Source organism: Mus pahari, chromosome 3 (genome assembly GCF_900095145.1).
Source record: "Mus pahari chromosome 3, PAHARI_EIJ_v1.1, whole genome shotgun sequence".
In the NCBI taxonomy this organism is placed as follows: Eukaryota; Metazoa; Chordata; class Mammalia; order Rodentia; family Muridae; genus Mus; species Mus pahari.
This window is the reverse complement of record NC_034592.1, coordinates 96,045,510-96,058,930: the sequence shown is the minus strand read 5'-3', so window position 1 is coordinate 96,058,930 and position 13,421 is coordinate 96,045,510. Positions and strand designations below refer to the sequence as shown.

The 13,421-nt window shown below is 39.8% G+C and overlaps 1 protein-coding gene across 1 annotated transcript; it reads right to left on the bottom strand.

Moving 5' to 3' along the window:
- Positions 1-447: 447 nt before the first annotated feature.
- On the bottom strand, positions 448-12,895 carry Emc7 (ER membrane protein complex subunit 7). Its single transcript, XM_021193361.1, has 5 exons — positions 12,577-12,895; positions 8,113-8,232; positions 4,768-4,906; positions 3,102-3,182; positions 448-908 (listed from the first exon to the last, which is right to left on the bottom strand). Exons 1-5 carry the CDS (start codon positions 12,807-12,809, stop codon positions 756-758), a joined length of 726 nt encoding a protein of 241 aa, XP_021049020.1. The 5' UTR covers positions 12,810-12,895; the 3' UTR covers positions 448-755.
- Positions 12,896-13,421: the final 526 nt, after the last annotated feature.

Here is a 13,421-nt window from a genome sequence, read left to right as displayed (position 1 = left end):
AGATATTATCCATCCTTGTACTTTATCACAGACCACTGCACACAGCTAAGAGACAGTAATTGTGAAGTGAATCTGAAAGACGGAAACTAGGACTTGTGTGATGGGTACCTGCTGACTCACATGTCCACACTCTAGAACAAGTGCTACAGTAAGATGAGAACTGCATCAGGAACATGCCATGCCACTTTACTACGAGGGAATGTTTACTGTGAGCACAGGTCTTAGGGTTTTGTTTTTGAAAAAGTCTTACTCTGTACCCCGGGCTGGCCTCGATCTCAAGGCAATCCTTCTGCACCAGCCATTTCAGTGCTAGGATTCCAAGTGTGAGCCATCACACCTGTCCTAGGGTGGGACTTTCGAAATACATAAAAACACAGTGTGCATTCTTTTACCAAGCAAGTATTTTTAAAAGAGAAGTTCAGATAAAGAACAACAGAAGATAATTTTATCTCTGGATTAAGACTTCTTTAATATACATAATGTATAGTACTTCATATAATTTATTAATGTCATTCTCTATAGGACACTGGAATTAATTCAGTGACATTAATATTGACCTCATACAAAGGATGAAAGCTGGGTTTTCTTGTGTACCAAGTACAAAACATGTGTTAAGAAGTTAACATAGACAACAGTTGCACGAGATCAACTTCAGGATGACTTGGTTTACAGTAGTCACTTCACACGGTTTTCCATCAAGACTTGGGTGCCCACCTGGTGTAGCCAAGTTTGTGCGATGGCAGCTGTGGGCCTGACTACCTCCTTTTGCCAGCTCCACTTTTGCCTGTTTTACTGCTGCCACTACTAGATTTGCCAGAGGACTTTGAAGAGAAGAGTCTTGTCATAAACTCAGAGACATCAGGCAATTCATGGTTGGAATTCAACATGTTCATTGACTGCTCCATCTCCTGCAAGGAGAAAGCATCAGACATGAGCGGTGCTCTCCCCTGGTTCTACCGAGTCATCTGCATGGATGAGCATATCAATTAAGTAAGTACTCTCCTTTTTAAGTTATCCATATCTCTTTTAGATTTTGCAATTTGGTAAAAAACAGATTTTTTTTTTTTTTTTTTTTTTGGTATTTCAAGACAGGGTTTCTCTGTGTAGCCTTGGCTGTCCTGGAACTCACTCTGTAGACCAGGCTGGCCTCAAACTCAGAAATACGCCTGCCTCTGCCTCCCAACTGCTGGGATTAAAGGTGTGCACTACCACTGCCTGGCTAGATTTTTTTTTTTTTAAGATTTATTATTTATGTACGTGAGTGCACTGTCGCTGTCTTCAGATACACCAGAAGAGGGCATCAGATTCCATTACAGATGGTTGTGAACCACCATGTGGTTGCTGAGACTTAAACTCAGGACCTCTGGAAGAGCAATCAGTGCTCTTAACCTCTGAGCCATCTCTCCAGCCCCAAATAAGTATTGTCAAGAGAGTGTTACTAAGTAAAAATAGATTAAAGGATCAAACTATCTGGGTTAGGCATAATAAGCATATTAAGGTTATACAGTTTAACTGTGTAACAAAGCACACAGAGGCTAAGTACAATGTTTCAGCTATATAAGAAGACATTAGCATTTACCAAGACAACCAACTGAATTCATCTCATCAATGGAAACAGCTAACTGAATAAGGAAACATAATACTGCATTTATGCAAACTCTTAGAAGAATCTGTCACAGGGAGTGGGATAAAGTTGAAAATCTCAGCCTCAGCTACAGCTACATAGCTGCAGTTAAACAGAAAAAGCACCAGACCATGAGCCAAATGATAGGATGGGAAGCCGAGGCAGGAAGATGGACAGTTCAAGGCCAGCTTGGGTAACTTACTGAGATTCCATCTCAACGCAGACTAAAAACAGCTTAAGAACTAGCACTAGAGAAGTTATGAACCAAACGGATCTAACAGATATTCGTAGAACATTTCATCCTAAAGCAAAAGAATATACCTTCTTTTCAGCACCTCATGGTACCTTCTCCAAAATTGACCATATAATTGGTCACAAAACAGGTTTCAACAGATACAAGAAAAATGAAATAATCCCATGAACCCTATCAGATCACTACAGACTAAGGCTAATCTTACATACCAACAAAATGGAAAGCACACATGCACGTGGAAGCTGAACAACGCCCTACTCAATGATAACTTGGTCAAGGAAGAAATAAAGAAAAAAATTAAAGGCTTTTTAGAATTTAATGAAAATGAAGACACATCATACCAAAACATATGGGACACAATGAAAGCAATGCTAAGGGGAAAACTCATAGCTCTGAGTGCCTCCAGAAAGAAACTGGAGAGAGCACACACTAGCAGCTTAACAGTACACCTGATAGCTCTAGAACAAAAAGAAGAATACACCCAAGAGGAGTAGACAGCAAGAAATAATCAAACTCGGGTCTGAAATCAACCAAGTAGAAACAAAAAGAGCTATACAAAGAATCAACAAAACCAGGAGCTGGTTCTTTGAGAAAATCAACAAGATAGATAAACCCTTAGCCAGACTAACCAGAGGGCACAGAGATAGTATCCAAATTAATAAAATCAGAAAGGAAAAGGGAAGCCAGGTGTGGTGGCACACACCTTTAATCATAGGACTTAGGAGGCAGAGGCAGGTGAATTTCTGAGTTCGAGGCCAGCCTGGTCTACAAAGTGAGTTCCAGGAAAGCCAGGGCTACACAGAGAAACCCTGTCTCGAAACCTCCCCCCACCCCAGAAAAAAATTAAAAATAAAAAAAAAAAGAAAAAGGGAGACATAACCACAAAATATACCTTAAAATAATTATTCTATTTATTGAATATTAACAGTTGAAAATATTATAATCATGTTCGACAAAAAAGAAGAAGAAGAAGAAGAAGAAGAAGAAGAAGAAGAAGAACAACAACAACAACAACAACAACAACAACAACAACAACTAACAGTAGGGATGTTGCTGTTCCAAAGATAGAGCATTTGGCAGGATGCACAAGGCCATGGGTTTACTCTCCAGTGTCCATAAGCACACGCATACATACATACATGCACATACACACACAGTCTGGAATGCCATTGTAAAAAAAGACACAGAGTGACTCAAAAGTCCATTGCTAGGCAGTCAGCTTACCCGTCTCATGTCAGGATCACTTGTGTTCACCACTTTAGGCAGAAGCACAAATATCAATAACGGAAGAACCATCATCATAACCTGAAAAAAAAGAATAAAAATAAAAACCTTTTCTTCCACTTTAGCTTGTGAACGTCAAGATTCAAGTGTGCACACAGTATAAAAGAGTATCAAAACTGTCACACCGGGAGTGGTGGTGCATGCCTTTAATCCCAGCACTTGGGAGGCAGAGGCAGGTGGATTTCTGAGTTCGAGGCCAGCCTGGTCTACAGAGTGAGTTCCAGGACAGCCAGGACTATTTGGAGAAACCCTGTCACAAAAAACAAAACAAAACAAAACAAAACAAAACAAAAAATCTGTCACAACAGTACTGACCAGTGTGGGTGGTGGGGTGCTGTGTGACTGCTGTGGAGTGTCCGAGACTACTAGAGCCTTGCTGTGTGTGCCTGGCTTTACTGACACCACACTTCTACGTGCCTTCTATCTTTGTAAAGAGTTTAGTTGCCATGCAAGTCATTTCCAAATGAACTGTCTGCTCATTGCCTTCTTCCTACAAGCTGGCACTGGGGTTGCTGGTTCCAATGGCCAGAGGGGTTGATTTGTAGAGACATCTGTGCTGCTTCCGGAAGACTGCATTACTGCTCTTAATCACATCCTCCAGAGCCTGCAGCACAGTGCAAGGCACGTTCTTTCTGAAGATGACCTAGAATCCATTAGCATGTGACACACTTCTGTGTAATGTCAGAAATGAGAACACCGAGGATAAAACCAACAGAGCCTCACTGCTGACATTTCTCTTCTTAGCTGTTCTCCTGTCTTTTAGCTCTGGTAATAAACTCTAGATGAATAGCCCCCAAACAGTACTGTTTATCATCTCAGTAGTTATCAGTAAGGAACCTAATCCAAATTTACAGACTCCTAAGATAATTCAATTTTTTAAACAGATTTTTACAAGGCAAATTTGTTTCTAAAAGTACATATCTACTAGTATTTTACAAGTAGGATCACACTCAGTTTCAAGATTAATACTAATTAAAGTAAACCAAGGTAACGTCTCTGTTCACTACACATGTTTTAAAAAGAAGAAAGAAAGCCCTACAACAGGGCTGAAGAGGTAGCTTGTGTTGTAGAGTACTTGCCTAGCAAGAGACCCTGGGTTTGATACCCAGCACCTCACAAAAAATATATCCCTGTAAAAAAAACTATATCCCTGTAATCCTAGCACTTGGGAAGTAGAGGCAGGAGAACCTGAAGTTCACTGTCATCCTCAGCTACATAGCAAGCTCAAGGACAGCCTGGGATCCATGGGACCCCTTCTCAAGCAACAGCAATAAAACATTACATGTCCCATTAACATAGGCTGGTTAATAAATGACAGCACATTTATCAGTGGGCTAATATACAAATAGATAGAATGGACAGGTTAACTCTATATATAACTCAGTATGTACTCTCATTCTATCTAATATCCCATGAAATCTGCTATCTTCCTCAACATTTATTTCAGTTGTGCATTTATTATGAAACACACAGTAAAATTCTTATCCCTTTCATTATCTGTTCCTAAAGACACTAGTTTCCCAATTCCACCCTTCCCTCTCACAGGAGCTTAAAGTTTCTGATGGCTAGAAGCAAACCAGTGATTAGTCAAATGCTCTATACATACCATTGGGTTCATCAGAAAGTCTGTCCAGCCCCACGATTCCCTCTTAATAAAGTAAGAAGGTGGACCTGAAGACTTCATTTGGAGAGGATAGGGTAATCTGACCACTTCTGACGTTTTGATGTAATTCACATATCTTGCTCTGATAAAGAAACAGGAGAAAGTGGATTCTATGAAAAATAAGACTACGGGTCCTACAAGAGCTCAAAAGTTGGACACTTGTCCAACATGTGCAAAATCCTGGGTTGAATCCTAGGCTACTACAAAAGAAAGCATACACACAAAGCAAACCAAACAAAACCAAGGCTAAGAACTGCTTATGTCAGCAATGCCTTAGACTTATTTCAGGTTTCCAAAGCACTTTAGCATGTAAACTTTTAAAAATATAAATCTTTTCAAAATTATTTATTTTTATGTTATGGGTGTTCTGTCTTCATGTATGTCTGCATGTATATGCAGAGTCCAAGCATGGCAGAAGAGGGCTCGGATACTCTGGAACTAGAGTTAGCCATGGTTGTGAGCTGCCATGTTGGTGCTAGAAATTGCAGCCAGGTCCTCTGCAAGAGCAGCCAGGGTCCCTAACCGCTGAGCCATCTTTTCAGCTAACTTTTGATCTTGAAAGTCCAGCCAAACTGTCTGTCTAAAGCACTCATCACGGTACACAGGAACTAGCTCTATCACTTCCTATATTTACAGGTCCATATAACTCCTTACCTTCGTTTTATATCAAAAGGTATTTTAAACTTGGTTGTGATGGCAAATCTGTAATTCTAGCCCCGAGAAACAGAGGCAGAAAGGTCAGAGTTTAAGGTCAGACTGAGCTACACAGGGAGCTGCAGGCTTGCCTGGGCTTTATGATACTTTGCTTAAAAGAACAAAAGAAAAGCAAAATTCCTCAAAATTCTTTTAGAATCTTTCCCATTTTAAAGTCCTTTCATTATATGTAGCAATAAATTTATTTTACTATAGACATACAAGTATTGGCTTATACATTCATGATAGTCTAAGACATACATTACTGAATACACCCAATTTTTAATGCTATTTTGCAGGAAAAAAAATGTATGATTCAAGAAAGCCATAGTAAATACATTGGTAATAGCTCAGTTTTGCCAGAAATGCAGTTAAAACAAAATTCTCAGCTGGAATTGTTTTTTTGTTTTTTGTTTTTTGTTTTTTGTTTTTTGTTTTTTGTTTTTTTTTTTTTTTTTTTTTTTTTGGTTTTTCGAGACAGGGTTTCTCTGTGTAGCCCTGGCTGTCCTGGAACTCACTCTGTAGACCAGGCTGGCCTCGAACTCAGAAATCCACCTGCCTCTGCCTCCCAACTGCTGGGATTAAAGGCATGCGCCACCACGCCCGGCTCAGCTGGAATTGTTAACACGTGCTTTAAATCCCAGCACTTTTGACTCTAGTAGAGGCAGAAGCAGCTGGAGCTATATGAGTCTGAGGACAGCTGGTCTATACAGTGAGTTCCATGCCAGTCAGAGCTACATAAAACAAAACAAAAAACAAACAAACAAACAAAAAAACACTGCCTCAAAAGATAAAGAAAATGAAAATCCTTTCTTATAAGTCATACATCCATAATCCACTTTACCTTTGAAATGGTTTATTTTCTCACTGTTCACTTTTTACATTTCAAAATCTTTCTCTCTCTTTCTTTCTTTCTATTTACCTGTCTGCCTGTCTGTCTATTTCAGTGTTGGTATTGGTTCTAGGCTCAAACCCAGGACCTTGAGTATGTGAGGTAAGTACTCTACCACTGAGCTATAGCCCCAACATTTATTTATTTTTGCATTGCTATCATTGTCCATTTGTTTATGTGTATTGTAGTTTGGGTAATTTCTTTTACTATGTCTTCCAATTCAATAGACTTCTCTTCAGTTGGTATATATCTGTTAATCTTTCCATCTCAATGACTGTTTTTATTGTAGAGGTTTTATCTCATTTTCTTTCAAATATCTACCACCTACTTTGATATATCATTTGTCTTGGAAATCTATTCCTTTTTTAATCCTATAAAGACTAACATTTTTTAAAATTTATTTATTTTTTTAACATTTTTTTAAAAAGATTTATTTATTATGCATACTGCAATCTGTCTCAAATGTATGCCTGCAGGCCAGAAGAGGGCAGCAGAACTCATTGTAGATGGTTGCCAGCCACAATGTGGTTGCTGGGAATTGAACTCAGGACCTCTGGAAAAACAGCCAGTGCTCTTAATCGCTGAGTCATCTCTCCAGCCCCCAAAGACAATATTTTAATTAAGACAAGGCTACAAATTTATATGTAGTAACCTTTACATTAAGAACAAGAGATATCAAATATTTTGTTAATCACCTAAAATATATTTTTAAACTATTTAAGCTATATTGTTAATCACCTAAAATATATGTTTAAGCTATTTAAGTCATACCTAGTACCTGTAGTGTCTAGTACCTATAGGTCTGTTTCATGGATGGCTCAATACACACCGTTTTTTATTTACTTTGAATTTTTAAAGTAGTTTCAGCAAATAGAATGTATTTCTGAATTTAAACAGGTAACAGGGCACCACCTTCCAGGGAATATATATGCTACTATTCCAGTTATACCAACCAAGGATCACCTTCAATTGTCAGCTTGGACACTCCTAGACTTTATGAGAAGTTTTAATTTTATACCCCAAATTACACATTTTTACCTATTTAGTGTATGTTTGTGGGCACATAAGTGCCACGGTACACTTGTGGAGGTCCGAGGACAACTTGTAGGAATTGGTTCTTCCTTCCATCCTATGGGTCTCAGAGATAAAACTCTGGTCATTAGGCTCCATGGCATGTATGTTTACCCGCTGGGTCATCTCCTGTGTCCTCTCTCCATTTTATCAAGATCCTTACTTTGACATAAACTCCACAATTACATCTGATAACCGCTTTACTAAGATGTGTAGTGTATAAAGGAGAAGCTATAGAAACTTACAGAACAACTTTGTAGGTAATAAGAAGAGGGATTATCAAAATATCTCAATAAAAAGTCCTTAGTAGTATTTCTAATTCAAAAAAGTTAAATAATTCTCCACTTTAAAAGGCACATTTCGATTATAACTTTCACAGTACTTTCCCGCTACAGTAAGTAATCTTACTTTTACTCTAACTATAGTAGATGTCATGAACATTCATGCAGATGGGGGGAAATTCAACTTCATAGTCTCAGTGCTCAGATTACAAACAAGAATAGAGTAAACATTTTAAGAAATAACTGTGGTTTAAGTAAGAAACTCTCAACCTTCACTAAGTTCCAAAAATGACATGTAACAGCATACTAACTAGACCAGACTTTGGTAAAAAATAAACTGGGTATCCTCACCGCATTTTTCCTTTTGAAGTGATATCGACTCGGACAGGGTCAAACTTGTAAGCAGGAGAAATAACTTCCACTACATAAGAGCCAGAGGGAATATCATGAACCACAAAGCTCCCATCTGTCCTGGAAAAAGGAAAATCATACTTAGTTACTTCTCATCAGCACCTTAGTCTTTCCCTGTTTGAAAGCACGTGCTTATTTCCCCATAGTTCTCAAAAAACATCAGAAGAAAACAAGACATGGTGGCTCACACATATAATCCTAGCACAGAGGGGTGGGGGGAGTTTAAGCAGGAGTATCACCATGGGTTCAAGGCCAGTCTGGGCTACAGAATAAGTTTCAACATAACCTGGACTACAGCCCAAACAAACAGATAAATAAGTGGAAGCAGCTAACCAAACAGAAAACACAGGTATAGTGACATCCTGTAATCATAAAACTCAGGAGAGTATGGCAGGAGAATCACTGCCAATTTGAAGCCAGCCTGCACTACACAGTGAATTCATGGCCAGCTTAGGCTACGTGGTTTCTGTCCCTCTTCCCAAATAAAAATGGCAAAAGTTGGTCCTACGTTTTATGCTCCAGAATTTTAACAGTTTCTAAAATACAATGAGCCTATGCCAGAGTAATAGAGATTCCTTCTGCGGGTACAAATGGTAGTAACAAAAGAGCAGTTTCTACTCCGAAGCTCTATCTTTACTGAATAAAAATTATCAATATCTTATAATAGTAGGGTACTAATTTTATCATGTTCCCTCAATATACTCTTATTGTTAAAAAATTAATTCTATTCTAATTTGTATTTTGTTGTAATTTCTTTTTCACACAAACATATTTAAATAGTAAATTGTCCCATTTATTATAAATAGTTCCATTTACTGTAGCTACTTTTTGGCTGGTTATATAGAAACCTACAACTTAGTAGTTAACCCATCTATCTTTTATTTCTCTACTCCTATAAGGTTTTGTTTAAAATTGACCAACCAAAAGCTGCTAATTTCTTCTTGTAAGTAAAAAATAACTTGTCTAGAAAATGAAAAACTGCTACTTCAAAGAAAATAAAAAATTAAGATGATAAGTGTTCCTTGTCATTGCAAGTACATACTAAGGTAAAGCATAGCTGAACTATAAACAGTGAAGTACCCACTCCTCAGCTGCACACGTTTACCCCCCAGACCCACTCTCGAATGTGCCGTCTGAGGGTTTTGGAGGCTCTAGCAGCATCAGGAGCGTTGCATGCGGTGTGGTGAGAATTAAGAGACATCTGTCTAGCCAGATCAACCCTAACAATGAACGAGATGACAGATGTCACAGCCGTATCACCTGCACATGCTCCAGACCCACTCCACCTTTCTCTTTGTGTCTATGGAAAGGGCAGAAAATGCCTTACATTATGTCCTCCATAGCTTTATCACTGACTGGCTTCACTCATACAAGCCCCATCCCACCGTGTCATCTCACCCACCCTAGCACTTCCAAGTCTGCAGTAGCCTCTTCTCCTGGTCCCTCTAGCAGAGGTGGTAGTAGTTTCTATGTTAGTTTTGCTTTCATGCACTATTGGATAAATACTGTTATGGCTGTAAGTGCCAGGGCACTGCACAATCTGATTGTTTCTTTATATCACGACGAATAGACTGTTTTAATCCTTTGATTAAACTCTATGTGGAGCCGGGCATGGTGGCGCACGCCTTTAATCCCAGCACTTGGGAGGCAGAGGTAGGCGGATTCCTGAGTTCGAGGCCAGCCTGGTCTACAAAGTGAGTTCCAGGACATCCAAGGACTATACAGAGAAACCCTGTCTCAAAAAACCAAAAAATAAAATAAATAAACTCTATGTGAACTATTCTAATTTTAGTGCATGTTCTGCTCTTTTGTTTTTGGAGACAAAAGTCTTGCTATATAACCCAGGATGGCCTCAGATTCATGATGCTATTGCCTCCCTCCCAAGAGCTGGGACATAAGTGTGGACATTACATCTAGTCATCTTCTGCTTCTTGATAGACACTGATAACTTCAAAACATTTTTTTTTTCCTGAGCAGAGGGGAAAAAAAAGAAACTGATGATTATTCAACACAAATAGAACCAGAATTACTGAACGAAAATGCAAATCTCGACATGCTAGGAGATACCTGTAATCTCACGAGGAAGTGAACACAGAAGGACATGAATGTATGGCATGACAGGAAATACCTGTAATCTCATGAGGAAGTGAGCACAGGAGGACATGATTGTATAAAACAGTGAACTATGCATTTAAAAAATATTCAAGGGCTGGAGAGATGGCTCAGCAGTTAAGAGCACTGATTGCTCTTCCAGAGGTCCTGAGTTCAATTCCTAGGAACCACATGGTGGCTCACAACCACCTGTAATGGGATCTGGTACCCTCTTCTGGTGCGTCTGAAGACAGCTACAGTATTCTCATATACATAAAATAAATAATTCTAAAAAAATTCACAAGTAAGTAGCATATAGCTTATAATTTCAAAACAAAACAAAACAAAAAAACCTGGCAACTACCTAACTGTCCAAAACGAGAAGACTGGAAAAGTGGGTTGTGGTTTATATGTACATTATGATATGAAAAGTGGCTTAAGTGCTCTTTAACCCAACTCCTCTCACCTCCATTAGTAAAGTCCCAAGCCACTTCCCTAGAAACCAAAAATATAGTCAAACGTGTGTGCTGGTTATTCAAAACAGCTATAAGACAAATTACCTACCCTATTTCCAACAAGACTATCACCATAAGCCAGGCAGTGGTGGTGCACGCCTTTAATCCCAGCACTTGGGAGGCAGAAGGAGGCAGATTTCTGAGTTTGAGGCCAGCCTTGTCTACAGAGTGAGTTCCAGGATAGCCAGGATTACACAGAGAAACCCTGTCTTGAAAAAAAAAAAAAAGAAGAAGAAAGAAAGAAAGAAAAAAACACAGCAATTCTCAATCAGCCCTTCTATATGAACATAAGAGCATAAATAAAAACATGTTCAAAAATGTTAAATGAAAATTATGGTCTTATATGCTTTACTCTTAAAGACATGACATATGATTCTACAAAGAGTTAGAAAAAATGTACTATAAAACACTAAAGGTTATTATCTTTCTGTTGCATCTTTAAAAAGAAAATATCTTATTTATATTTTCTTCAATAAACATTTATTTATTTGTACTTGGGAGTCACTCCAGGACCTCTTTCATACTAAGTCCCACCACAAAACTGTATCACCAGCTTTTTTTTCTTCTTCTTTGAGACAGGGTCTCAACGAAATAGTTCAGAGTGCCCTTTAGCTTATGATCCTCCTGCTTTCGATTCCTGAGTAGCTGAGATGCTAGGCTAAACATACCTAACAATATATATTAAATTGTAAAATATCTTCAAAATAAAAATAGGAGGTTTTCAAACGTGCTGTGTACTGCAGAAGTTGAATACTCAAGCCTTATCTTCCAAATCCTAGTGGGAATTTATTATTAATGAAACATTAATTATGATAAAATTTAAACAATACCCTAATGCCAGATAACATTAAAATATTGGTTGTCAACTTGCCATTATTTATTAATCTGAGGTTGAATATCCCACAAGGGAACGTCAACAATCTGCAGAAATAAACAATTCAACCTTAAACGTCCACATTTAACATGTATGGCTTTTAGATATCACAAGTTGGTCTATAAAACCAGCAAAGAAATATTTTCTTTCAGTTCATAGTTTCAACTCCAAATACTGGTGGCAAAATTTAAAACATCATATTCATGGCTGGAAGAATGAAACGGACTGCTGACAAAGCATTAAGAAATTCATCCCACCTTCCAATATAAACATAAATCACAAACTCTTAAGAACGAGAAAAGAACAATTAAGCGTAAGGAATTTTGAGTAACCCTGGTCTAACTTAAATGACGGCTGCGATATCGCAAATCCCTCGATGAATTCAATTGTAAAAAGAACAATAATCACAATCTCGGGCCCAAAAAAAGCACTCTGATTAGGGACTTCAGGGCCCATTAATTTTAGAAGCAGGAGCATTAGCCTTGCAGTCTATGTCATCACTGGGAGCCCTTTGGGCTTTGACAATTCCCACTTGTTTAGCATCTTTCTACACAACACCAAGCTACCAGAAGAGTGACATGTAGAAAGCAACTAGGTAGCAGAAACACTAGACAAAATGCAAAGCGGCTAAAACCCAACAGATGAATGACAGTCCCTTGGGCCCAAGTATGATCCGCCTCGCACTGGGGCCAAAACAGGGCTACAGATAAATGACCGCATAGGTCTCGGGCGCCTGGGACCACTGTCCACCGTCCTCGTCGCTGAAGTTCCTGACTGCCCCTCAAGGTCTCCCGGCCCAGACCGTTAGTGGCGCCGGTGCCTTCAGTTCCTGACAGCTACACTGCGGGTCCTGACAGCTGTCCTAGCTGGATACCCTTCCAGCATCCGCCCCAATCGCTTTCCTGCGGCCCTCAGGATGCTCACTTAAGGAAGCCGACATGCTCTTCTCCGTCTACCAGCACTCGGGCCGCGGAGATCCAGTCCTGAGGCTTCACCCCCGGAACAACCGCACGTCCCTCGATCTTAAAACGATCTCCCAGGCCGACCCCACTACCTCCCGGGCCCTCGGCAGCAGCCCCAGGCACCTCCGAGCTGTGGGCATCTCCTGATAATAACAGAAGCAGCATAGAGAAGAAACCCCACAGAGCACCCGCCATGACAGCAGCTCTGAAGAGTCAGGCCTACGGCCCGGAAGTCCAACACCGCCGCAAGGCCGCCGCCGTCGCCCGCCGATGTCGTCATCACCGCGAGCCGGATCCGGCCCCGAGCTTGTCCACGCTCCGGGAGAGAAGTTGCGACCGCTGACTAATCAGCAGAAGGGGCGCAGGATCGACGCTCGGAGTGACCCAGGGCTTGGGCTTAAAAGGTGGCGAGGCTTTTAAGTAAAGATGCCAGAGCATGTAAGGTGACGTAAAGGCGGCAGAGAGTGTCTTGCTGTGGCGGCCACCGTTGCAGGTCTTATCGCGGGCGTAAAGGATTATGAGACCGAGAAGGACGAAGATCTGAAGTGTGTTGAGTGCTGGGTCTGTAGCTAACATTCAGACATCGACCCTATGATTTTCTCAAGGTTCTTGCTAGCTCTACCATATATCTTCGTAAAAGACCCTGTGCTCTCTGCCTCCATAGAAAAGTTTAAAAAAAAAAAAAGAACGAAGCTTCTGATGGAGAGTGAGTGGAAATGCAGAAAATTTAGACTGAAAAGGAAAACAAAAAGGTTTTTTATATATATACAAAAAATGGTGGTCCATGTTTAAGTACGCGGAGAATGT

What these genes read in the sequence shown, in the direction of transcription:
- Emc7 (XM_021193361.1), bottom strand. Translation starts at nt 12,809, where the DNA reads ATGGCGGGTGCTCTGTGGGGTTTCTTCTCTATGCTGCTTCTGTTATTA. An exon ending in GAGCATGTCGGCTTCCTTAA is followed by an intron (nt 8,233 to 12,576) that starts GTGAGCATCCTG and finishes TCCTTTTTCCAG; the next exon opens with GACAGATGGGAGCTTTGTGG. An exon ending in ACTTCAAAAGGAAAAATGCG is followed by an intron (nt 4,907 to 8,112) that starts GTGAGGATACCC and finishes TTTCTTTATCAG; the next exon opens with AGCAAGATATGTGAATTACA.